Below are 26219 nucleotides of genomic sequence, written 5' to 3'. Positions count from 1 at the left end.
AGGCAGAGGGAGGAGAAGCCGACCTCTGGCTGAGGATGGAGCCCGATATGGGGCTTGAACCCAGGACCCCAGGATCATAACCTGACCCAAAGCAGACGTTTAACCAACTGAGCCACCCAGGTGCCCCCTGGGAAGCTTTTAAAAAGTAGGGATCCCTGGGTGGCGCAGCGGTTTAGCGCCTGCCTTTGGCCCAGGGCGCGATCCTGGAGACCCAGGATCGAATCCCACATCAGGCTACCGGTGCATGGAGCCTGCTTCTCCCTCTGCCTTTGTCTCTGGTGCTCTCTCTCTCTCTGTCTCTCAGTCTTTCATGAATAAATAAATAAAAAAAAAATCTAAAAAAATAAAATAAAATAAAATAAAAAAATAAAAAGTAGGATACCCAGGCAAATGAAATTAGATGGCATGGGGGATGCACTTGGGCATCAGTATTCGTTTCATTTTAAGTTCCCAGGAAATCTTCCCTTGAACTAGGAGATCGCCATTCAGGACTGACTTTTGAGGATCCTGAGAGTAGAGGCAAAATCTGTTTTATGACCAGGAAAATATGTACAGAAAAGCAAAAATAAAAACAAAAAAAAACAACTAACCACGTGCTGAGAGCAAGTCCCTGGCAGGGCCAGAGCTAGTACTGACGGCATTTAATCTCTTCTGTTGGTCTTTCTATGGCCCTTAATGAGCTACATTTATGAGTCATTTAAAAGAGGTCAGTGTCCTTGGGGTGCCTGGGTGGCACAGTCAGTTGGGCATCCAACTCTCGGTTTTGGCTTGGGTCATAGTCTTGGGGTTATGGGATCGAGCCTGGTGTTGGGCTCTGCGCTCTGTGTGGAATCTGCTTGAGAGTCTCTCTCTCTCTCCCTCTGCCCCTCCTGCTCATGCTTTCTCTCTGTCAAATAAATAAATAAATAAATAGATAGACAGATAGATAGATAGATATTTGAAACTAGACGAACACATGGGGAGAGCACCACGTGAAGAGGAAGGCAGAGGGTGGTGTGCTGCAGTAGGCGCCAAGGAATGCCAGAGATCGCCAGCCAGGCCCCAGCTGCTAGGAAAGAGGCACAGGACAGATTCCTCCCTCGCGGCTCCCGGAAGGAACCATTCTCCCCACGCCTGGGTTCAGACTTTTAGCCTCCAGAGAGTGAGCTGTTATATTTGTGTTGTCACAGGCCCCCGGTGTGGGGCATTTTGCTCTAGCAGCCCGAGGAGACTAATAATACACCTGCTGAGTTTTCCCTCTACCGATTCTGCTGTTTCTCTCTGGAGACAACTTGGATGCTGAGCTTGGTGGTTTGTTGTAACAGGCCGGGAGCCGTGGTGGGGGTGTGGCAAGGGCGTGGTGTAGTGAGTAGGGGCGGCCTGGATACCGCTGCTTGGATGTACCGGGTTTCTTAAGGATCCAAGAACAAGGGAAGACGAAGGAGGCTGAAAGGCGGGGAGACGGCCCGCTTCTTGCTGCCAGACTCCTCTGGGCCTGGACGGCGGGGCTGCATCTCAGCAGGAGCTGGTCCACTGCGTCAAGGGCAAAAGCAAAAAGCTCAGGTCTTCTGGATCTTGAAAAAAAGACAGCGTGCGTCTTGCTGAAGCTTCTGTTCCCTTGAGAAAGAGAGAGAGAGAGAAAAGGAGGATGAGTTGAAAATTCAGAGGAAAGGCAGTTCAGTGATTTGCTCTTTGAGTGGCCGATCTTGGTCATCCAGCCCCTCACCAGCTGCTCATTAGGAGCATTAAAAATGAGGGTAATTGCATTGTTAATACGTTGCTCCCCCTCTGGTGGACATTATGCTTACCTACTTCACTGGATTCCTTTCTGAAGACCCCATAGTTTAATTTTCACCCGTACTGCAGTGAATTGAAGGTCACAGTCTGGAGGGGAGTTTGGTGATGGGGTACACTGAGGAAAGATTTTACGGAAAGGACAGCATCTTAGTCAGATGGGGCAATGATGACAAAATACCAGAACAGGGCAACTTAGGAATGACAGTGATGTATTTCTCACAGTTCTGGAGGCTGGAAGTCTGAGATCAGGGCGCCAGCACAGCTGTTTTCTGGGGAGGCCCGTCTTGGGGTTGCAGATTTCAGACTTCCTGTTGTAGGGCAGCCAGGCCAGAGCAGAGAGAGGGAGCGAGCGCTCCCCTGACTCTGAAGGGCACCAATCCCATCCCCAGGGCCCCACCCTCGAGACTCCTCTAATCCTAATCACCTCCCAAAGGCCCCCACCTCCTGGTACTGACACTTGAGGAGGGGGTTAAGGTTACAACACAGGAGTTTTGGTAGAACACGTTCAGTCCATGGGTGCCTGGTGGCTCCCGGTTGAGTATCTGCCTTCCGCCCAGGGTGTGACCCCGGGGTCCTGGGATGGAGCCCCATGTCAGGCTCCCCGCACGGAGCCTGCTTCTCCCTGGGCCTGTGTCTATATGCCTGTCTGTGTCTCTCATGAATACATTTTTAAAATCTTTTTAAAAAATTCAAAATAAATTTTAAAGAAAAGAAAGCATTTAGTCCATAACAGACAGCAAGGGAACCTCGTTGGGATCTTCTGCTGCTTCAACCAGACAGAAGCTCCTGCGGCAGGAGGAGCAGGAGGACGGGGGAGGAGGAGGAGGACAGAGGAGGACGGAGGAGGGCCGAGGGCTGGCAGCTGCCCTGGGTGGCTCAGGAGGACCTGCTGTGCTCTCAGGACCCGCCCTGCCCAGACCAGCTGTGGGCCCTGGTTCGCACGACCTGGGGTGGCTGCTGTCCCCAGGGGCCCCAGGGGGATCCAGGCCCTTCCCAGCGCCCTGCCGGCAGCCAGGACGTACTGGGCCCCTCCGTACCTGGGCTGCACAGGCCCTGCCTCCCCCACCCTTAGCAGCCACCGCTGTGGACAGTGGTGCCGGGGCCGCCGCAGCTCCTTGTCCACCGGGTCATGACCCGCGGTTGAGCCCGAGGGCCGGGCCTGCGCTGCAGTGCGCGGTCCTGGCCGCCACCCCCCCCCACCTCGGTCCCTCCTCCAGGTCCGCGCCTCTGTCCCTGTGTCGGGCGCCCCGCTGGGGACAAAGGGCAGGGTTGGAAGGAGGCCCCGCGCTCAGGGCCTCGGGCATTGGGCCTCAGGCCTCTGGGCACCTGCCATGTACTTTACCTACAAGATCTTCTTGCCTTACGCGCTTTGATGCTCTTCATTTTACTTTTTATAAGATTTCATTTATCCATTCATGAGAGAGAGAGAGAGAGAGAGAGACCCAGGCCGAGGGAGAGGCAGGCTCCACGCAGGGAGCCCGATGGGGATTCGATCCCGTGACCCCGGGGGGGGTCGCGACCTGAGCCAAAGGCGGATAGATGCTCACCCACTGAGCCACCCAGGTGCGCCCACTTTTCATTTTTTAATAGGAGACAAAACCCGATGTTTTCAGTGCATAAGTGACCTGCTCAAGTCCCACAGCCTTATGTTTCAGGATCCGGATCGGAACCCAGATCTCTGTCTCGAAAGTTGGGTCACTGCCCATTCAAGGGGGACGCAGACGTGTCCCCAGAGGACCTGAAGGATGCCCATGCGACTTGGGGAGCCCGGGGCCCCCGCAGGTGTTTTATTCTCTGGGCTTGGGAGACACGTGGGACACAGGACACACGGTCCTGCCCTGAGGGCACATTCTGGTCAACTAGCGGCTCCCTGGGGGCCGGCCTGCTCACCATCATCAGCGGTTACCGCATGATCCCCGGCCTCTGCTGCCTTCCAACTGCCACCGGGTGCCCCGCGAGATTGGAATTTAGATGCAGGAATATTCTTTTAGGTTAAGTCTGCCCCCCAAGGTCGCATGAGATACAAGGACACAAAAGGATTATTCGGTGCTTTTCTGAAATTCAAATCTCGCTGGGTGTCCTGTAGTTTGATTCCCTAAATCCGGTGACTCTGGGTGCCCTGCCTGCCTGCCCCTTGGCTGCAGCCGCTGGGCTCCGGGGCCCCACGCAGGCGCTCCTGCCCTGGCAGGTGGGGGCCCCCCCGCTGTGGCAGGGGAGGGACTCACAGGAGGCGGCCCAGGGGTATAGGTGTTGAGACAGCAGAGGCCGGGGCCTAAACCCGAGGCACAGCCTGTTACAAGCACCCCTCAGTTTGCGTCTGTACTTAGTGACTCTTTCCTTGGGCAGAGCTCTCAGTCTCTGTCCAGGCAGTTTCTAGGGAGCTGCCCGGGCACCACATTCCCAGGCGGGCAGAGACCAGGGATCCCAGGGCCCTGCGAGGAAGTGACACCTGCCCAAACACCTGTAACAGGCAGTAGAAAATGCTACGGCGGGGAGTGTGGGGAGCAGGCTGTGGGACCTCAGAGGAGGAAGAGGGCTTCTTGGAGGGAAGGGAGGGGCTCAATCCCGGCTACCTCATGGAGGAGGTGTCATCTGAACAAAGGAGAGTTATCAAAGGATAAATAGTGTTTAAATATCTTTCAATTTTTTTAAAGATTTTATTTACTTATTCATGAGAGACAGAGAGAGAGAGAGAGAGAGAGAGAGAGACTCAGGCAGAGGGAGAAGCAGGCTCCATGCAGGGAGCCTGACGTGGGACTTGATCCCGGGACCCCAGGATCACGCCTTGGGCTGAAGGTGGCGCTAAACTGCTGAGCCACCCGGGCTGCCCAAATGTCTTTCAATTTGTTAAAAATCAGATTGTTGAACACTAACTCATAAATAGCAGTTTAGCCATTCGTCAAATGATCAACTCACTAAAACCTTGTTTCTTTTAACTATTTGTAGAATCTATAACAATTTGGATTTTTTTATTCACCAAAGCTTCCAAATAATGAGTTTCTTCTTCTTTCTTCCTTTTTGAAATCTCTGGCGATGGGCAGCACGGGTGGCGCAGCGGTTTAGCGCCGCCTTTGGCCCAGGGCCTGATCCTGGAGACTCGGGAACGAGTCCCACGTTGGGCTCCCTGCATGGAGCCTGCATCTCCCTCTGCTTGTGTCTCTGCCCCTCTCTCTCCCTCTGTCTTTCATGAATAAATAAGTAAGATCTTTAAAAAAAAAGATAGCTTTGGGAAGAACTGTTATCTTTATAGTAAAGTGTATTCTTATCCATGATCATGGTACATCTCACCATCTTTTATATCTTTCAATATTATCTTTGAGGATACAATAATTGAATAGGGTTCCCTGCTTAGATTTGGAGCAAATTGAGAAAAAAAAAAAAAGGAGTAGTACCTGGGAGGCCAGAATATTATCTTCACTGCTGATAGAGACCAGGTTGGAGGATATGGCTTTAGGTTAGATAGCAAGTGCTTGGTAGATCAAGCCAACAAATATTAGTAGGCATTCTAAAGATGTATGCAAACAGTCTAAATTGGGTTAACTATATATAGGGCAGTTTGCTCCCCAAGAAGAAGAAAAGCAGAACTGAACCTGACATACCCAGATTATTCTTCCTAAATGTGTGTCACCCTGTCCTCCAAGGAGCAGAATGAGTAAAGGAACAGAGAGAGAGTGTCCCACCAGTAGAGTTCCTTTCAAATGGATGAAAATCTTACAAGTAGGAAAGAAGTGTTCTTTCTTGCAGGTTATCTAAGGGGTCTGCTTTCTTTAAATTAAGAATAGAATTCTTTTGCCATTACATTTTCTCATTGGTTATTAACAGTATATAGGAATTCTATTGGTTTATCTATGATGGCCTCATTTTCAGCAATGTTAGAACAATCTTATGGGCTATGCACTGTTATTATTTCCCTTCTAAATGGGGAAGCTGAGGCAATGAAGAGTTTAAGTAGCTTGCTCAAGGTCACAAACCTAGAAAGTAATAGAAATTTGCTCTGGTCTAGGCAGTTTGATTCCAGAGTCAACACACTAAATCCCCACACAAAGTTCTTTCACACTAATGTATGGTATCCATCGTATGGATGACCCATCACTTATTTACCCAGTTCCTATTGATGGGCATTTAGCTTATTCCTTGTCTTTCCTTATTATAGGTATGCTGTAATAAATAACCTTGTACATGTGTGGTTTTAAATACACATGGGATATATTTTTGGCAGAACAAGATGTCCTAGGTTCATCTTACACATTTCCTGCCCCAAACTGGAGTCAATTGTTTTAACAAGGAGCCCCGGTTTATTTTAGTAGGGAATGGTATTTAGAAAACAAAATCTGGGGATGCCTGAGTGGCTCAATGGTTGAGCATCTACCTTTGGCTCAGGGTATGATCCCAAGGTCCTGGGATCGAGTCCCACTTCAAGCTCCCCACAGGGAGCCTGCTTCTCCCTCTGCCTGTGTCTCTGCCTCTCTCTGTGTCTCTCATGAATAAACAAATAAAATCTTTAAAATAAAACAAAATAAGGTAAATAAAATAAATTACTGTGTTTTATTTCCTACTCCTTGAAGTATTTTAAATGCCCCTGATGTGGAAAGGGGCCACCCTCCCAAGGCACCTCCCTTCCCCGAGTCCAGCAGGGTTCTCCCAGCAGGGGGCAGCAGTGGCACACTTCAGGTGCTCTGGGGAGGGTGAGGTGTTGTAAGGGGCCCTGTGGGGAAGAGCTTGTAGGAGGAAACCCATAGAGTGGAAAAAGTTAACTAGTTCCTCACTCCCACCTCAGAGCCAAACACACACCCTTGTGGTGGGTAAAGCCACAAACACCATGTTTTCTGTAAAGCTGACAGTTTCTTCTAGAGGGAGGAGTATGCTCAATAGTTGTGAAAACCTTTTTGTTCTTTGCTTTTCCCAATTCTTTACCTTCTGCTTTTGCCCATGAAAGTTCTAGTTCCTCAAGCTTTCTTTCCCTGGTTCTTTCATTTCCCCTGCCATGATTATTAACCAAGCTACATAATCACCTATTGACACCCAGTCCCTTGGGTAGTAGAGATGCAGTGAGAGGAAGGGCAAAGCCGGCTGTTCCTCTAGCTTTTCCCCTCCCCCCAGAAGTACCACATTTCTCTTCAAGACTTTAATCACCTCTAATCAAAGACCTTCGACAATCTCTTACACATCTTCACTCACTTGCTGGATCCTCTGCTGAAACAGGATGAGAATGTGGGTAACCCGACTGTCCTTTGGCCTGTAGTTTGGTCTATTCCAATATCCCCGGGGATCCTGGGGAACGGAACATGTGGATTTGGTGAGGGATAGTTTTACAGAGATTCCAAAAGAATATGACCCTAGTGCCTTTTCACTGCTTTCCCCCCAAAGCACTGTTGCAATGCCCTTCTACAGTATCTCTACCCTGGCATATCACAGTAGAGGTATGTGGGGGGAAAGCACATGGGAGTTTATCACCTCGGGCCTGGTGGGACTTGGCCGCAAATCATATGTTGATTTTCCCACTGTGGTTTTGGGCAAATCACTTACCTTCAAACCTTGGTTTTCTCATCTGCACATGGCAGCTAATAATGCCCTCCGCAACTACCTCAGAATTGAGATAGTGACGTAAGATAATGATATGCTATGGTTTTATAAACAGTAGGAATCTTTCAAAACATCATTTATCATGACTCTTTCTCAAGAGTTCTTTGGCTCCTGTTTCACAGGCACAGAATTAGATATTGGGACAAATTGGATTCTTGAAGGTTCCAGGGCTATGGAGAGGCAAGGCGGGTCACAGAGCAGAGTGGGACTATTTCTAGGGACTTGGCTTCCAGTCTTTTCTGAGAGAAGGGGTTTCTTTTTTTTGCCCCCTGTGGCCAAGAAAGACTAATAGGGAGACCTACCTCTAGAATTCTGGTCTGGACAAGACCACCACAGAGTCATTAGTCTTAGGCCATTTCCCTGCTCCTTACCTTAGCCTGCACCTCAACTACCCAGATGGCTAAGAAAGAATATGGCAGATAGATAGTCGGTTTGTTAGGTGTTTCTGGGGAAATTCCATATCCTCTCCTGGTAGCTCAGAACTAAGTATGTTTTATAGTGAGTCTGTATATTTTATTTTTGCCCTTTGGCTGCAGTGGAAGGTTTTGAATGCTCTGAGGGAAGGAAAGCTTCTATTCATCTTCATATCCCATTTAAGCCCAGCACAAAATGGCCCTGGGGCCCAGTTTGTTGACCTGGTATGTATTGTTCTGTCCTCACCAGAGCTGGAAAATAGGATGGTCCCTATTCTTTTTTCTTTTTTTAAGATTTTATTTTATTTTATTTTTTAAAAGATTTATTCATGAGAGACAGAGAGAGGCAAAGACAAGGCAGAAGGAGAAGCAGGCTCCCTGCGGGGAGCCCCATGCAGGACTCAATGCTGAACCCCAGGATCACGCCCTGAGCTGAAGGCAGACGCTCAACTGCTGAGCCACCCAGACGTCCCTAAGATTTTGTCTTTTTAGAGAGAGAGCACGCGCGTGTGAGAGAGCATGCAGGTGCACACAGGCGGGGGGGGGGGGGGGGGGAGTGCAGAGAAAGAGGGAGAAGCAGCCTCCCTGCTAAGCAGGGAGCCCGAGGTGGGGCTCGATTCCAGGGTCTTGGAGTCATGATCTGAGCGAAAGGCAGACACTTAACTGACCGAGCCACCCAAGTCCCATGCTGGTCCCCATTCTTGAAATACAGTTTTTGCAAAGCTCAAAGCAAACCTTGCAGTAATTTGGCTTGCAACTTCTCTCCTAACTCTCCCTCCTTTGAGGACCTAGTGGGATGGAAGTAGAAACTGGAAAGGCTGATCTTCCGAGTCTGCCAAAGGACAGCCCCCATGATGCCTTAGCGTGGACTCCCCTCCCTTTCCTTATTAAATGAAATCCGCCGCTGAAGGAAATTGGCCTCTTCAGATTGTGAGAGACAGGAAGCAGCTCTAGGAGAGGCAGGGTCCAGGAGGGAAACCAGAGAATGAGCTCGAGGCCCAGCTGGGCGGGCCTGGCCCCGCCGCTCCTTCCCTATGGGCTCGGCCTTGTTCCCACCACCTCAGCCCTCACACCCCGTCCCTGGGCCCTGGTGAGGGACAGTAGAAGTCAAGGCCCACACTCTCAGGCCTTCCAGCCTGTGCTTGATATGTCCAGAGATGGGAGTTTTGCTGCTTCCCCAAGAAATCCGCTTCATTTTGCCTTTTATCCAGCTGAAATCTGCTTCTTGCTCTCCTTCCTGCCCTCTCTCCATGGGACAGCCCTTGAGGATGCCTCAGTCTCCAGGCCCACCACCCCCAGCCCCGGGAAGATCCTTTTAAGAATATGAGTTTCTCAGAAACTCGCACACCCAAAGGAGACAGGAACCTAAATGGGAAGGAAATGCTGAGAACAATGCCCCTAGTGAGCTCTTTCCTTGCCAGGAGATCTGGGGTTTACCCTGATGTTTGCTACGACCTTGACACACTGCCTTTTCCTTCTCCTGTGTGCCCAGCACTTCTGGGAAGAATATTTTCCATATTCAGCTCACTTTATTCATTTTTTCTAACACTTAAAAATATATTTAAAGGCATCATGGCAGGCTCCCTGGGTGGCTCAGCGGTTTGGTGCCCGCCTTTGGCCCGGGGCGTGGTCCTGGAGTCCTGGGATCAAGTCCCATATCGGTCTCCCTGCATGGAGCCTGCTTCTCCCTCTGCCTGTGTTTCTGCCCACCCCCCTCTCTCTCTGTGTCTCTCATGAATAAATAAATAAAATTAAAAAAAAAATAAAGGCATCATGACATTTTGCTCCTACATACTTCACTATATGCCTTTAAAACATAAGAATAGGATGCCCGGGTGGCTGAAGGGCAAAGTGTCTGCCTTAGTGTCAGGGCATGATCCCAAGGTCCTGGGATCCAGTCCTGCATCGGGCTCCCTGCTCAGCAGGGAGTCTGCTTCTCCCTCTCCCTCACCCTCTCCCCATGTCTTTCATGAATAAATAAATAATATCCTCAAAGAATAAAACATAAGAATATTTTCTGGCAGAGCTGAAATCAAAATATAATACCTAGCAAAACTAATTCCAATGATCTAATACTTAATCTATACTTAAAATCAGACCAATGCTTGGGCCTCTTCATCCTTGCCCTGTTCTTGGGAGGCTACACAGCCCTGAGCCGGGCTACTTGGCCAGTCATTGCTTCTTTTTTTTTTTTTTTTTTTTAAATATTTTATTTATTTATGACAGATACAGAGAGAGAGAGAGAGAGGCAGAGACACAGGCAGAGGGAGAAGCAGGCTCCATGCACCGGGAGCCCGATGTGGGATTCGATCCTGGGTCTCCAGGATCACACCCTGGGCCAAAGGCAGGCACCAAACCTCTGCGCCACCCAGGGATCCCGCTTCTTTCTTCATCATATTATCCCTTCAACCCCCACCCAGACTGATGTCCCTGAGGCTTTGGGTCCCTCAGCTGGGTGCTCCCAGTCACTTGGCCCAGGGGCCAAAGCCTCTGCCAAGCCGAGAGTCATACCATATAGTTGTGCTGGGTTCTTGCAAAGAGCACTGAGAAGAGCAGGGGGGTGAAGGCTAAAATCTACCCTCTGTTTTCCTGGGGAGGGGGCGCTGTGTCTGGCTGGAGGGGCATTCCTTCCAGCTCAGACAAAGACATTATTTAGCTGAAGCCCTGGACTGGTGCTGCAGGTGGTATACCAACCCCGTAGTTAATCCCTCCCCCAATATGTCATTGTGCAATTTGACCTTCATAGAATCATGTTCTTAGGGCTGGGATTCTGAAGTTCTGAATACTTAGTCTATCCCCAACACCAATAACATGTTCAAATCCCTTATGAATAAAGAGTTCTCCAACCTCACTCTCCCTACATGCGTTGAGACTTAAAAAAAAATTTTTTTAATTCAATTTAATTAACATATAGTGTATTATTAGTTTCAGGGGTAGAATTTAGTGATTCATCAGTTGCATATAACACCCAGTGCTCATTACATCACGTGCCCTCCTCAATGCCCGTCACCCAGTTACCCCATCCTCCCACCATCTCCCCTCCAGTGACCCTCAGTTTGTTTCTTAGAGTTAAGAGTCTCTTATGGTTTGTCTCCCTCTCTGATTTCATCTTGTTTTACTTTTCCCTTCCTTCCCCATGCTCCTCTGTTTTGTTTCCTAAATTCCACGTATAGGTGAGATCATATGATAATTGTCTTACTCTGATTGACTTACTTTGCTTAGCATAATACCCTCTAGTTCCACCCACATCATTGCAAAAGGCAAGATTTCTTTTTTTTTTCTTTTTTTTTTTATGACTGAGCAGTAGTATCCTAGTGTGTATCCTATCCTAGCGTGTATCCTAGTAGTATCCTAGTGTGGTAAATATATATATATCCATTCATCTGTCGATGGACATCTGGGCTCTTTCCACAGTTTGGCTATTGTGAACATTGCTGCTATAAACATTGGGGTGCAGGGACCCCTTCAGATCACTACATTTCTATCCTTTGGATAAATACCTAGTAGTTCAATTGCTGGGTCGTAAGGTAGCTCTATTTTTAACTGTTTGAGGAAACTCTATACTGTTTTCCAGAGTGGTTGCACCAGTTTGCATCCTGACTACTGGTGTAAGAGGGTTCCCCTTTCTCTGCATCCTTGCCAATATCTGTTGTTTGTCTCCCATGCTATTAATTTTAGCCATTCTGGCTGGTGTGCGGTGGTATCTCATTGTGGTTGTTTTTTTTTTTAATGAAGATTTTATTTATTTATTCATGACAGACACAGAAAGAGAGGCAGGGACACAGGCAGAGGGATAAGCAAGTTCCCTGTGGAATCTGATGTGGGACTTGATCCCAGAGTCCCAGGATCACCACCTGAGCCAAAGGCAGATGCTCAGACACTGAGCCCCCCCGCTGCCTCCCCTCCATTGTGGTTTTGATTTGTATTTCCATGATGCCAAGTGATATTGAGCATTTTTTCACATCTGTTGGCCATTTGTATGTCTTCTTTGGTGAAATGTCTGTTCATGTCGCCTGCCCATTTCTTGATAAGATTATTTGTTTCTTGGGTGTTGAGTTTGATAAGTTCTTTCTAGATCTTGGATACTAGCCCTTTATCTGATGTGTCATTTGCAAGTATCTTCTCCCATTCTGTAGGTGGCCTTTTAGTTTTGTTGACTGTTTCCTTTGCTGCATGCATTTAGATTCTTTTTTTTTTCTTTTAAGATTTATTTATTCATTAGAGAGAGAGAGTGCAGGTCAGGAGAGGGCAGGGAGAGAGAAAGAGAGAGTCTCAACCACAGTCCACTCTGAGTGCAAAGCCCAATGTAGAGCTCTGTCTCATGACACTGAGACCAAGACCTGAGCTGAAACCAAGAGTTGGACACTTAACTGCCTGCGTCAGCCAGACACCCTGCATTTAGATTCTTACCGTATGCCCGCAGCACTTACCTCTACCTGTTTCTCTCCCTCTTTCTTTCTGACTCATTGCTTGCAATATCCTCATGAATTCACCAAAAAAATATAAATTGCCTTTAATCTCTTATCCAATTCATATAGACTATCACTGATAAAACTGATAATTCCTTATAATGAAACATTTTAAAAAATTCAACTATACATTGAAAACAAAAATTTTAACAAAATATAGGCCTGCAAAATTTGAGTCAGAACATTTGGACTTGGGATGCCTGGGTAGCTTAGGAGTTTAGCGCCGCCTTCAGCCCAGGGCGTGATCCTGGAGACTCGGATCGAATCCCGCGTTGGGCTTCCTGCATGGAGCCTGCTTCTCCCTCTGCCTGTGTCTCTGCCTCTCTCTCTGTGTCTCTCATGAATAAATAAAATCTTAAAAAAAAAAAAAAAAAAAAAAAGAACATTTGGACTTCATAGGAGCACCTGGCTGGCTTAGTCAGAAGAGTATGCAACTCTTGGTCTTGGGGGTGTGTTCAAGCCCCTCATTGGGTGTGGAGATTACTAAGAAAAATAAACCTTAAGAAAATGTGGACTTCACATACACAATGGCTGTTTAAACAATTCACAATAGTTGTTAAGGCAGTTTCAGTTGCAAGGAATAGAAAGCTCAACTAAACTGGCTAAAGAAGGGGGAACAGAGAGAGAATGTGATGCCTCTTACAACAGTAAAGCCCATAAATAACTCCTTCAGATTTAGTTTGGTCAGAGTTTCCATGCAGGCCTCCATGTCCTAGTCTCCTCTGTGTGTGATGGCTTAGTCCTTAGCCGGGATTCCTCAGGGCAACAAAATGGCCTCAGTGTTTCTAGGCTTTGCATCTCCCTACCACATTAGGCAGGGAAAAGTAGGGAACTGTTTTCCTAGAAGCCTCCACAAAAAGCTTTTTCAAATCTCATTGGCCTGAACTAAGTCATGTCCTACCTCCTGCCATAATAATATCCCACTGCTTTGGCCAGGAGTGAAGTTAGCTTCCCTCGAAGTTCCCAGATTGCCTGGAGGAGATACGGTTCCTGGACAGAAGTTGGGGTAGTCACTAGGAATAAGGAAATAGGTGTGGCGGGGGGGGGGGTGGGTGGTGGTGGTGGTGGTGGTAAGGGAAGACACAATTGCAATGTCATCTAAAATGACATAAACTTTTGTAAAATCTGATACAGATCTGACACCAAGAAGCCAAGCAATGAAACAAAACTGAATTTAAAAATTTAAATGAAGGGGATCCCCGGGTGGCTCGGGGGTTTGGCTCCTGCCTTCGGCCCAGGGCAGGATCCTGGAGACCCCGGGACCGAGTCCTGCATCGGGCTCCCTGCGTGGAGCCTGCTTCTCCCTCTGCTTGTGTCTCTGCTTCTCTCTCTCTCTCTGTGTCTCTCATGAATAAATAAATAAAATCTTTAAAAAAAATTAGATGAGGAAGAATTGATCCTGGTGAAAAATGTTTCAGTTGACTAAAAATAAAAAAATAAAAACAGATAAAAGGGAAATGTTTCAGTGTCATAGAGAGAAGACCGAAGCATTAAAGTGACTTAGTGTTTGTTCCAGAAAACACTTTCCTGATGAAAATTAATCAATGTTGATATAATTCATTTGAAGTGTGCATGGCACAACATCCTTGGGGACAAGATGGCAAGGATCAAAATGTTCTCTAGTCCCCTGCACTGACTCCTAGCGACCACTGCCCCCTTTCAGGTGCCCACGAACATCTAACTAATAATCCATTTGGGTTCTAGGAATCAAAATGAACACAATGGCTTGGGGTGTGTGGAATTGGATTTTCTCAGTATTTTGTCTGTCCCTTAGATGACGCTTCAAGGGTAGCTCACTCGCAAACCTTCCACGTGCTGGAAGATAATTTGTCCGATCGGGTTCCTGGAATTCATAGGGAGACACTGGTTGACTCTTGCAACTTTTTCTCCCTCCTTGGGTTAACTTTTCCTCTGGGTGTTTCTATTCTAAGAACATTCCCTTTGACAGAGAAAACAGAAGCAAAACATAAATTGAGGAGTTCTGCTTTCTCTTTGTCACCCACCAACATGACAACATTGACCACAAACAGCGTATCCCTTTTTTGCTTTGAATATGACTTTACGGAGCCCGTAAGGGGCCTCCTTCGTGTGAGGCTTTCACTTTCTCAGAAGGATGCTCGGCATCTCTTCCAGGGTCTCGTGTTCACCAACGGTCATGCGCCTCCCTGTTCACCTTGGGCTGCTGTCTCACACGCTCCGACGTGTCGTACCAACGTGCTTTCTTTTTTTTTTTTGTTTTTTTTTTTTTTTGTTTTTTTTTCCAACGTGCTTTCTTTAGGCTCCTTTCCCTTTGTCATTGACTTGGGGTCTTATGGGTAAAGTGACTGTTCTTAAGAAGTTACTAAATTCTTTTTTTTAAAGGTTTTATTTATTTATTCATGACAGACACAGAGAAAGTGAGAGGCAGAGACACAGGCTGAGGGAGAAGCAGGCCCCATGCTGGGAGTCCGATGTGGGACTCGATCCCGGGTCTCCAGGATCACACCCTGGGCTGAACGCGGCGCTAAGCCGCTGGGCCGCCGGGGCTGCCCAAAGTTACTAAATTCTTGAGCATCTTTCTAAAATCTCAAGCCATGGATTTTCTTTCAATCATCAAAATCAAAGGAGTGCATCTCCCTTGCTCTGTCACTTTTCTCACCATCACAAACTTCAAGAAGCCATCGTTGCTTCCTGGCAAGGTTCCTGTCACTTCCACTCTGCCAACCAATTCCTCCTTTTGGCCAAATTTAGGCTCAGAGTGGCAGTTCCCCTTCCTACTTCCCCTGCTCTCTGGAAGATGAAAATTGCCAGCAAGCACCAACAACGGCTAAGGGCAGGGGCGAGCGCCCGCTGTGCAAGGGGCGCCCTGGCTGCGGGAGGCCGGAGGCCCGCGACGTGCAGCTGCTCCCCCACAGGTGCCGGGGCACAGACCCAGACCCAGGCCCAGGCCCAGAGCCTGACTCCGGTGCCCAAGTTCCGTCTCTGGTTCAAAGAGCTCGTGGCCCAGCCCGGGTCAGCTGGATGCAGGGCAGCGGCCCGAATGCTGAAGCTCGCCCCAAGGCCTCGGCCGCGTCTGCAGGTTTCTGAGATGGGGCCAGGCTGGCGGCCTGCTTCTGGATCTCTCCTCGCCTTCCACACTCAGCCTCTGATCCTCGACACCTCCAATCTGCCGCCCTTTGCACTTCTGGCCTCCCAGGACGCCTTCCTCCCTTCCTGGGACAAGTCATGCTGAGAGGCTTTTCTTATTTTTATTTTTATTTTTATTTTTATTATTTATTTATTCATTTATTTTTTATTGAGAGGCTTTTCTCAAACGCTTTTGCCTCCCCTGCTGATGGAGCATCCTGCCATCAGGGGGCTGCTGGGGGACACAGGGCCGCCCCCGGCCTCTCAGGTCGAGAATGACCGCCCAGGAGAATGCTTATTCATGCGGCTCCTCCTCTACACAGCTCTGCTTTTTTTTTTTTTTCTTCTAAAGTTAGGTCAGGGGGTGCCTGGGGGGCTCAGCAGTTGACTGTCAGCCTTTGGCTCAGGATGTGACCCCGGGGCCCTGGGATCCAATCCTGCGTCGGGCTCCCTGCATGGAGCCTGCTTCTCCCTTTGCCTGTCTCTCTGCCTCTCTCCCTGTGACTCTCATGAATGAATAAATAAATAAATAAATAAAATCTTTAAAAAAATAAATATGTCAGTTTTTCTGTACTATTATCAAGTTTTGGCTAATATTTAACTCTTATTCTTTGATGTGTTTCCAGGCCTAACTTACCTGAAAGTTTACCCACCAAAAACACCATTTCAGAACCCCAGACACAACTCTCTGAAAAGAGTCCTATCCCTCACACAACTCATTTCCTTCTAGGGTGCTGGACTCAGATTTTTCACTTGTGCCAATTGAATTGCAGCCCTGGTTTCCTTGGGAGTCCAGCAGCTCTGTTTAGCTGTATGTAATGTGCTCTTAGTCCTTTTTTTTTTTTTTTTTCTTGAGAGAGCGATAAAGAAGGGCGGGAGGGGCAGAGGGAGAGGAAAAGAGAGACGTTCTTTTTTTTTTTTCTCCAGATTTATGTATTTCTTTTAGAGAGAGAGCAGGGGTGGGTGGGGAGAGGAAGAGGGGTTGCGGGGAGGTCTGCTTTTCCCTCTCTCTCCAGCCCTGCTCTCACTCTCTCACTTACTTGCACTCATCACATGCACTCTCTCTCTCAAATAAATAAAATGTTTTAAAACAAAACAAGACCTTAACCTACTGCGCCACCCAGGTGCCCCAGGAGAGAGAGAATCTGAAGCAGATTCCATACCCAGCATAGAGCCCGACACGGGGCTCGATCTCAACAACCCTGAGATCATGACCTGAGCCATTATGACCTGAGTTGAAATCAAGAGAAAGATACCCAACTGATTAAGCGCCCCAGAAGCCCCTCAATGTGCTCTTATTCTAACAAGGGTTGTTGCTGTCATTGTTTTCTGCTAATTCCAGGAAAAACCTTATTTTTACCTTTCTAAGTAGCAATACCTCCTTCCTTCCCCTGCCCATCCTCTCTCCCCCATCAACTTTTCCAACTTTAAGGGTTTTATTATATATTTTTTTCTTCCCATTTGGAGGGGTTCTTGACTACAAAGATTCTTGATTGCACCCAAAGAAACGGAATCTGGCTCCTTTGAGCAGGAAAGGGCTTCTTGAAAGGATAGTAGGTAGGCGTCAATGTGAAGGCCGGAGATCCTGATGAGCAAGTAAGCAGCACCAAGGGGAAGTGGGCAGCCGTAACCACAGCCATGGTCATGCCATGGGGACAGCCTGGTTGGAAAGTTGTGTCACTGTGGCTGCTGAACACTGTTCCTGGCATTACTGCCATCGTTGCCTCAGACATCGGAGGCTGCTCCTATCATCTTGAGCAGTCAGCTTCTTCATGTCACTTACTACAGACCCATGGTTCTTAGCACAGGTTCAGATGGTTGAGCGCGGATCATGCAATCATACCTTAATTTCCAAGGGATGGGGCTCTGTTCCCTACCAACACCAGGCAAAGAAAGACTCTCTTACATAGTAAGGGGGTTTGGATGCTAACCACTCCTCAAACAACCCAGCAAATACTATTATGGATCTAAGCCTGAGATACATAGTCTTTTTTTCCCCAAACAGAAGAAGGGAATAATGGGCACTTGGGTGGCTCAGTGGGTGAGCATCTGCCTTCGGCTCTGGTCGTGATCCCAGGGTCCTGGGATTGAGTCCTGCATCGGGCTACCAGCGGGGAGCCTGCTTCTCCCTCTGCCTGTATCTCTGTCTCTCTCTGTAGATCTCTCATCAATGGATAAATAGAGTCTTGAAAAAAAAAAAAGGAAGAAAGGAGTCATTTCTGCTCTCAGAGGGATGAGTGCCCCTTTCCCTTTAACAAGGAATACCAGCTGCCTGGAGGTTTTTTTTTAATTTTTATTTTATTTTATTATTTTTTAAAGACTTTGTTTATTCATGAGAGACACACACACAGAGGCAGAGAGACATAGGCAGAGGGAGAAGCAGGTTCCCCATGAAGAGCCCGATGTGGGACTCAATGCTGGGAGTCCGGGATCACATCCTGAGCTGGAGGCGGATGCTCAACCACTAAGCCACCCAGGCGTCCCTGGAGTTTTCTTTTTCTTTCTTTCTTTTTTTTTTTAAGATTTTATTTATTTATGCATGAGAGACACAGAGAGAGAGAGAGGCAGAGACACAGGCCTCAGAGGGAGAAGCCGGCTCCATGCAGGGAGCCTGATGTTGCACTGGATCCCAGGTCTCCAGGATTATACCCCAGGCTGAAGGCGGCTCTAAACCGCTGAGCCACCCGGGCTCCCCTCCCTGGAGTTTTCTGATATATAATGATATATAATTAATTTTTACATTAAGTTGTATAATTTAATAAATATTTATGTTTTTAATCTTCATGTTATACTTAAAATAATTGGATAATAAGCCAATATGGTATAATTAATATGCATTAATGATCTCCTTAGCAACCATCTCCAACATAAGATTATGAATAATTGTATTTTAAAGATTTTACTTATTTATTTTAGTGAGAGATAGAGAACACAAGCAGAGGGAGGAGCAGAGGGCGAGGCAGAGAATCTCAAACAGACTACCTGCTGAGCATGGAGCCCCACTCAGGGCTCATTTTCACAACCCTGAGACCATGACCTGAGCCAAAGTCAAGAGTATGACTCTCAACCGACTGAACCACACAAGTGCCACAAGGATAATTGTATTTTATTTTAATTTTTTTTGATAATTGTATTTTTTAACATTTTCTTTATTTGTTTATTCATAAGAGACACAGAGAGAGGCAGAGACACAGGTGGAGGGAGAAGCAGGCTCCTCACCAGGAGCCCAATGTGGGATTCAATCCTGGACCCCAGGATCACACCCTGAGCTGAAGGCGGCGCTAAACCGCTGAGCCACCTGGGCATCCCTGGATAATTGTATTTTAAATAAGAAATCTATAGCACTCCCTGAGGCAGCACATATACTAACACTGGAATGATAAATAAGAAATCTATAACTTCATAATCTTCAAAATATAATATCTAAAAATATTTAAATAGATTTTAAAGGGAGGGGTCTATAGTAGGGAAATATTTTTACTTTGGAAAGCTGAATATATATACTCAAAATACTCCAGAGTTACGAAGAGAAATTCTGTACGCTTTCAAGATAGTATGGTCAAATACTATGTCACTCTGTCACTTAGTATAATGTATAATGTTCTGAGGATTAAGATGTTGACAGTGGCTGGGGCGCCTGGGTGGCTCACCCGGTTAGGCGGCTGCCTTCAGCTCAGGTCATGGACTCAGGGTCCTGGGGTGGAGCCCCACATTGGGCTCCCTGCTCAGTGGGGAGCTTGCTTCTCCGTCTCACTTTCCCTCTGTACTTTCTCTCTCTCAAATAAATAAATAAAGATCTTAAAAAAAAAAAAAGATGTTGATAGTTGGACTCAGCTATCAAAACTGAAATCTTGCCATTTGCAACGATGTGGATGGAACTAGAGGGTATCAGCTAAGTGAGATAAGTCAATCAGAGAAAGACAATTATATGATCTCACCCTGTCCTTCAGGGTGGAGACAGGCCTGGGGTCGGCCTTGGCGCTCAGTGTTAGGCTAATAATAATTGGTTCTGATATATCAATCATCCCCTGGTGTGCTGGTGTGAAAAAAAAAAGATCCTCTCTGTTTCCGGCTCACCGGCTTCCCCTCCTTTGCAGACCCCACCCTGCCCCCAGCCTGTGGCTAAACTGCCCAACTGCCAATTAAAACCCACACTTCCCAGCATGCCTTGCACAACCCAAAGCCCCAGTCCCCACCATTCATTCTGTTCCCCAGCTGAGAGCAGCTGTAGCAAATCACCTTCCAGCTGCAGGGCGCCCACCCCTGGGCCTCTCGCTCTCTGGGGGCCTCTCCCCACTCCCTCCCTCGACTGTGGCTGAACCTGCTACCACTTGACAGAAAACCACACTTGACACAGGAACAGGGAGGAGATGGGGCCTACTGCTCTGCCCCTCTCTGAAGTCAACAGGTTGCCTTCTCCTCCCACACCAGCCGCTTCTTTGAGGCTCCTGCCCTTCTTTCCTTTTTCCCAGGGCCTCAGGAGGCCTGGCAGGGGCCCCCCCGTGGCAGTTTGCTTTTTGACGTGTGGAACTTCTGGGGGTGTGTGCGTGTGCGTGTGTGTGTGTGTGTGAAGTGAATTTGGGGGCTCCTGCACTTTGCCCCACTGCCAAGGCCCCTTTGGCTTCCCTAACCAGCACTTCCTTCCCCCCATGCACTCCCTCACTTCCAGGGCCCTGCTGTGTTCTGCAGCTGACCTCCAGGCCTGCAGCCCTCCCAGTGAGGAGGGCATCCCACCGCCACTTGGGGTTGGGGATTCTCAGCTCCCCGGAGCCTGGCTTCGTGCTCCTGCTCGAGGCCTTCCCTCTGCTGCCGTTCTTTCCTTCTAGCCGGAGCTGCTGGGAAACACCGCCAGGCCATGGAACAAGCCAGACTTCAAATCCTGATGGGTGTCCACCATTCTGAAATCTAAAAAGCTCTGAAAAACCAAAGGTGGTGGGTTTTTTTTGTTTTTGTTTTTTTGTTTTTTTGTTTTTTTTTTGGCGAGTTTGGCACCAACTTACTTGGTTGCAAAACCTGACCTGAACTGACAAAAGCCTATTTTGTTCACTTTATCATTTATCCACTTAGTATGAATATTTATTTATGTTTGTTGCCAAAAAAATGTGTTGAGGGGATCCCTGGGTGGCGCAGCGGTTTGGCGCCTGCCTTTGGCCCAGGGCGCGATCCTGGAGACCCGGGATCGAATCCCACATCAGGCTCCGGTACATGGAGCCTGCTTCTCCCTCCTCCTGTGTCTCTGCCTCTCTCTCTCTCTCTCTCTCTGTGTGTGACTATCATAAATAAATTAAAAAAAAATTTTTTAAAAATGTGTTGATTTGGGAGTGTGGTCCTAGACCCCATTGAAAGAAGGAGTCGGCACGTGCACCGTGTTACCTTTGTAAATCATGAAAAACTATGATTTTGGAAATACTTTCAGGATACAGTCATTTTGGCCCTGTCCTATAATGCCACACAAAAGAGGACTGGATAATTAATTCTAGACATCCTTGTGACACAGTACTACGGAGCTAATCAAAAGCAAATCCGTGAAAACTTAAGGACATAGGAAAACATCTCCAGCAGATTGTTATAAATTATTTATGTAAATTTGAAAAAGAGCACATGGAATCTGATCTTAAGTTTATATTAAAAGATATTCCTTATGCATAGAAAAAGCTTGGAATGCAGCTTCCCGTAATGTTAATAGGGAGTTGTCTCTGTGGTGCCTCTGGTTTTAGCCTTTCCAGGATCTATGTAATTCTTTTATAACAGAATTTTTTTTTAAACCACTGTTACTAAAAACAACTTGGTACCCACACTTTTGACTGTGTGGTCTCAGACAAAACACGTGATCAACCCGAGCCCGATTTTCTGTTTTGTAAGTTGAGACCATCAGTGCCGACTTGACAGAGTTGCTGAGAGACAAACTCCCTGGGCAGAGGCAGGCTTGGTGGGGGCGGTTTTAATAATAGCACCGGGACCCCACGTACAAGGCTCGTCTTGGGCGGCAGCAGGATGAGTAGATCCCTGGGCCTGCTCCAATCTTAAAAGCCCATGAAGGGGACCTCCCCAGCCTCACATGCCCTGCAGGGGTTTTCAACATCGTGGCGCCACTCAAGGCCGAGTCCCCAGGGCAGCTTCTGGGGGCGGAAAGGCAAGAGGAACCCACGTGCCCAGGACAGCGGCGGCGGCAAGGAGCCCGGGGTCCCTAGGTCCAGCTCGCAGACCAGTCTGTGGTCATGTCTTTTTTCCATCGCCTTCCCCAGCGGGACCAGATCATGCGAGGCCTTGAGCCCCTGGTAAGGACTCAGATTTGTATTCATCAATTATGAAAAAAGGATTCCTCAATGACCCACGAGTGGTCGTTCTCAAAACTTCAACCTCTCCAACTACTCCAGAGCAAAGGACACTTTAACCTTCATTCATTTAAGAAATTGTTGTTGCTAAAAAAACAAAACAAACAGACAGAAAACAGCCTAGCGGTTGCCAGAGGAAGGGGTTGGGGGAGATGGGTAACATTAAAGGGCACAAACTTCCAGGTTTAAGATAAACTAACCAAGGAGATGTCGTATACAGCGTAGGGAATGTCGGTAACAATATCCACAACCTGTGCGAAGACAGACGCTAGCTGGGCCTGGGCCTATCACCGTGACCACTTTTTTTCCTCTTGGGGGTGAGAGGAAGGAGAGAAGGAGGGAGCAGGAGCAGGGCAGTGGGAGCAGCGGGAGAGGCAGGGGGAGAGGGAGAGGCAGACTCCCCACTGAGCCTGGAGCCAGGAGCCGGACTTGGGGTTCCACCTGGGTTTCCTTCAGCTCAGGACCCTGAGATCATGACCCGAGCTGAAGGCAGGCGCTTAACCAATTGAGCCAGGGTCTAGGCGGCCCTCACAGTGGTCACTTCTTAACGTATACACACGTTGAACCGGACGTTGTACCCCTGAAACGAATACAATATTGCATGCGGGTCCCCCGGGGTGCTGGGACGGGCCTCACTGGGCGCACAGCAGTGCGGCTGGGCCGAGGCCCTGCGGCCAGGCCCCCGCCGGGAGTGCAGAGCCGGAACAGGAACAGGAGCGAGATCGGGGTCCTGTGGGGACACAGAGGTGACGCCACCGCCCCTCTGGCCTCTCCTGGCCGCGGCTTCATCCGAGCATCATCTTCCTCGTCTCTTCTTCAGTCTGTGGCCCCAGCGCAGTCCCGTCTTGGAAGGACGGAGCTCGGACCCTGTCTCTTCCACAGCTTCCCTCAGGGTCACCCCCTGGTCGTGGGTGCTTCTCGTGTGACTCTCCCAGCACCTCACTCCTGTCTTTCCAGGATCCCCCCAGTTCTTTTTTAATTCATGAGAGACCCAGGGAGAGAGGCAGAGGCGCAGGCCCCAGGCCCAGGGAGAGGCAGGCCCCCTGCAGGGACTGACCGGGGTCACGGCCTGGCCCGAGGCAGACGCCCCACCGCTGAGCCCCCGGGCGCCCCAATTCTCCCGGTTCTGGCCTGAACCGCGCGTGCCCTTGTGTGCATGGTCCGTCCCGTCATCGCCCCAGTGCTCCCCGCCGGCACTGGCAGGACACTTCGGCAGAATCTTTTTATTTTTTTAAAGATTTCACCTGTCCGTTCATGAAAGACACGGGGAGAGGCCGAAGGAGAGGCCGAGGGAGAGGCAGGCTCCACGCAGGGACCCGAGGTCATGCCCCGGGCCCAAGGCAGGTGCCAAACCGTTGAGCCCCCCGGGGATCTTGTCCAGAATCTTGTCGTCTTTGCCCCACACGGAATCTTTGATCAGATGTCGCTCGTGTCAGTGTTTCCAGAAAGGAAGGGGCGGCGTCCACACTGAGCCGGACACCGGAGTAGCAGCTGAGGGAGGCCGCGGCTTCCTGGTCCCGGGAGGGGGGGTGAGCCGCCCCCCCCAGGAGCGCACGGGCCGGCCCCTCCCTGCCCTGTGTCCTTGCATTGACCCCTGAGCTTGTCCAGGGGCGGCCGAGGCCTGAGCGGGCCCAGCGGGCCGTGGCCTCTCGTCTTTCGGTCTTTGACTTTGGGTTCCTAAAACCTAGGGAGGGAAATGAGCTCGTTCCCCAGGAGGGAAATGAAACTCCTGAAGACTCCCCCAGCCGCCAGCTGACGTGGGGCAAGAGGACGATTCCCAGTTCGGGCCCCAAAGGAAATCCCCTCCGGGTCATGTGCTGAGGCCGAAGGGGGGGCGGCGGGGTGAAGGGGGAGCCACCCCAGGCGGAGGTCGCTCGGGAGCCTTCCCCGAAGGGGGGCCCAAGACACCCTGGGGATGGGGATGGGGTGGGAGGGCTGCGGCGCCGAGGAGAGACCTTGCAAGTAAGGGAGGTCGGAGGGGCCAACACTTGCTCCGTGTTTAGGGAAACTGAGCGGATCGGCCTGGATGGAGCCGCCGTCTCCCCAGCCCCAGCCGTGCAGACGCCCAGAGGAGGGAAGGCCGAGGGACAGGAGGCGGCCCGGCCCTGACGCCATGAACAAGCAGGAGGCCGAGAAGGCGGCCAGTCCCCTGTTGGAGAAAAGGCCCGAAAGTCTTGGCCTGGGACAGGACTGCGGCCCAAGGGGGCCTTGCCTGCCTCGCCAACTGGCCTCACGACAGGAGCTGCGGCGCCAGAGGGCTGGTCTCCAGACGCGTCCACAAGCGTCTCCCGTGAGTCCACCCGGGCCGTGCACCGCCAACGGCCACTCAGCTGCCTCAGCCGGGCCCGACTGCAGACGAGGCGAGGAAGAAGCAGAGGTCGTTGGCCTGGGCTGAGAAGAAAGTTGTGTGGGCAAAGACATTGCTCCACTCAGAGGCTGCCGTCCTCCAGGCTGGGATCCAACTGTCGCTAGAAGGTTCAGCTGGTAGTGATTGCACGTGACGTGGATCCCATCGAGCTGGTGTCCTCCTGTCTGTCCTGCGTGGTGGGATGGGGTCCCCATCGCGTTAGCAAGGGGAGCGCCGGGAAGGGGCGCCTGGTCCCCGTGAAGGCCTGCCCCTCTGTCGCCCTCACACAGGTTAACTCGGAAGACGGAGGAGCTCTGGCTAAGCTGATGAAGCCGTCGGCACCAAGCACGACAGATACGATGTCCACCCTCACTGGGGTGGCTCACACGGCCAAGCTGGAAAAGACAAAGGCTAAAGAACTGGCCTCCAAACTGGGCTGAGCGGACGCTGGTTGAATCTTCTGTGCAGAAAAGTAATGAGAAGTTCTCTTTCAAATAAGAAAAAAAAGACTGGATGAAACCGCGTGTAGATGCACGTCGAAGAATGGAAGGTAACACTGAGGAGAGGCCACGGGCGAGACCAGGCTCCATGAGGCATCTGGACTTTCTCCTCCAGTTGAGAAGTACCCAGGTCCTTGCTTTTACCTCAGGCTCCTCGGAAATCCTGGTGTCCTGCTTGACACAAAACTTGGCTTTGTCACGGTTGAGGAGATGAGCACAGGCCCCGCACACGGAGAGGGCTCAAGGCAAAAGGCACGTGGTCCCCCGACTCCCAGCACCCCAAGGAGGGATGAGCCTGGCTGGGCAGGGGGTTCGCAGCCGGGGTGGATTCCGGGGGAGGCACCCTCACCTGCTCTGCCCTGAGCGGCCTGCTCGGGAGGGGGTCCGGCCCTGGGCTGTGCAGCCGGGCTCACGGCCTTCTGGAAGGAAAACAGTGTCGTTTTCATTGATGTCAGCTCTCGTCGTCGTAGGTCCGTTCAGCTTGCTCCCGACTGGACGGAGACGTTGGTGCTGTTTGCCCACAGCCTGGCTTGTCCCCGCTCATCCATCAAGACCGTTTTTTTTTTTTTTTTTTTTTTTTTTTTTTTTTTTTTTTTATGATAGTCACACAGAGAGAGAGAGAGAGAGAGAGGCAGAGACACAGGCAGAGGGAGAAGCAGGCTCTATGCACCGGGAGCCCGACGTGGGATTCGATCCCGGGTCTCCAGGATCGCGCCCTGGGCCAAAGGCAGTCGCCAAACCACTGCGCCACCCAGGGATCCCCAGGACCGTTTATTTTCTAAGGACTTTTTTGAGGGGCAGCAGCTCCCGTCCTCAGAAGAGATTCTGTGAAGATCCTAAACGTATAAAACATTTACAAGTGGAATTGCTTGGGGTAAGGAGGGGACGGATTGCCTGGAGTCCCACGGGTAAGTCTTTAGGTACCTAAGGACCCCCCAAACCTGTTGAACCTGGTTTTCAGGTAAGAAAGGCAACGGCAAGCCATGAAAGGGCGATCCTATATACACTTGAGAAAGATGCCCGTGGCTGCCGGGTGGGACCTACATTGGAGATAGCCCCGTTGAAGGTGGCTACCGGAACAGTCCAGATGTGGGCCGAGGGTTCTAGACCCAGGGCAGCGGCAGAAAGCATGAAGACCTGGTTTGGATTCAAGAAACGTTCCCGAGCTCAGGTGCCTGGGTGGCTCGGGCAGCTAAGCGAACGACTCTCCATTTCAGTTCGGGGTGTGATCTCTGGGTTGTGGGATCGAGCCCTGTGTCGGGCTCCACACTCAGTGGGAAGTCTGCTAGGGTTCCTCTCCCGCTCCCTCAGCCCCGTGCCCCCGGCTCACAAGAGTGTGTGTATGTGTACAAAAACACCTACACACTCTCTCCCTAAAATAAATAAATAAAAATCTTTTTTTTTTAAGAAAAGATTTCTGAATTAGAATCAGCAGGAATGGGTGACCAATTGGATGTGAGTGGTGGAGTCTTCAGGGGCTGGACGTCCTGGACGCAGGCAGGATGTTAATACCATTAACAGTGATAACCATACAGGGAGAGACACTGGCTAGGAATTAAATTTAGGATACATTGTGTTGCAGCCACTCTGGGAGGAGTTGATTCAACAGCAGACAGTTAAGAATATAAGTCTGGATCTTCCTGGGAAGGTCTTGGGAGAGAATGTCGGAGCTAGAGATTATAATCCAGGAG

At 49.7% G+C, this 26219-nt stretch overlaps 1 protein-coding gene and 1 long non-coding RNA gene across 2 annotated transcripts; one reads left to right on the top strand and one right to left on the bottom strand.

Annotated features, from left to right (window-relative positions):
* Positions 1-597: 597 nt before the first annotated feature.
* On the bottom strand, positions 598-3860 carry LOC140624802 (uncharacterized). The gene is made up of 3 exons (XR_012024244.1): positions 3667-3860; positions 1788-1891; positions 598-1596 (listed from the first exon to the last, which is right to left on the bottom strand). It is a non-coding gene; the product is annotated as an uncharacterized lncRNA (long non-coding RNA).
* Positions 3861-23707: 19847 nt separating this feature from the next.
* LOC140624754 (large ribosomal subunit protein eL8-like) lies at positions 23708-24468 on the top strand. Its single transcript, XM_072811665.1, has 2 exons — positions 23708-24058; positions 24154-24468. The coding sequence occupies exons 1-2, from the start codon at positions 23708-23710 to the stop codon at positions 24466-24468; spliced, it is 666 nt and encodes a 221-aa protein (XP_072667766.1).
* Positions 24469-26219: the final 1751 nt, after the last annotated feature.

This window comes from Canis lupus, chromosome 35 (assembly GCF_048164855.1).
Source record: "Canis lupus baileyi chromosome 35, mCanLup2.hap1, whole genome shotgun sequence".
Classification (NCBI taxonomy): Eukaryota; Metazoa; Chordata; class Mammalia; order Carnivora; family Canidae; genus Canis; species Canis lupus.
This window is presented reverse-complemented; position numbering and strand designations above follow the sequence as displayed.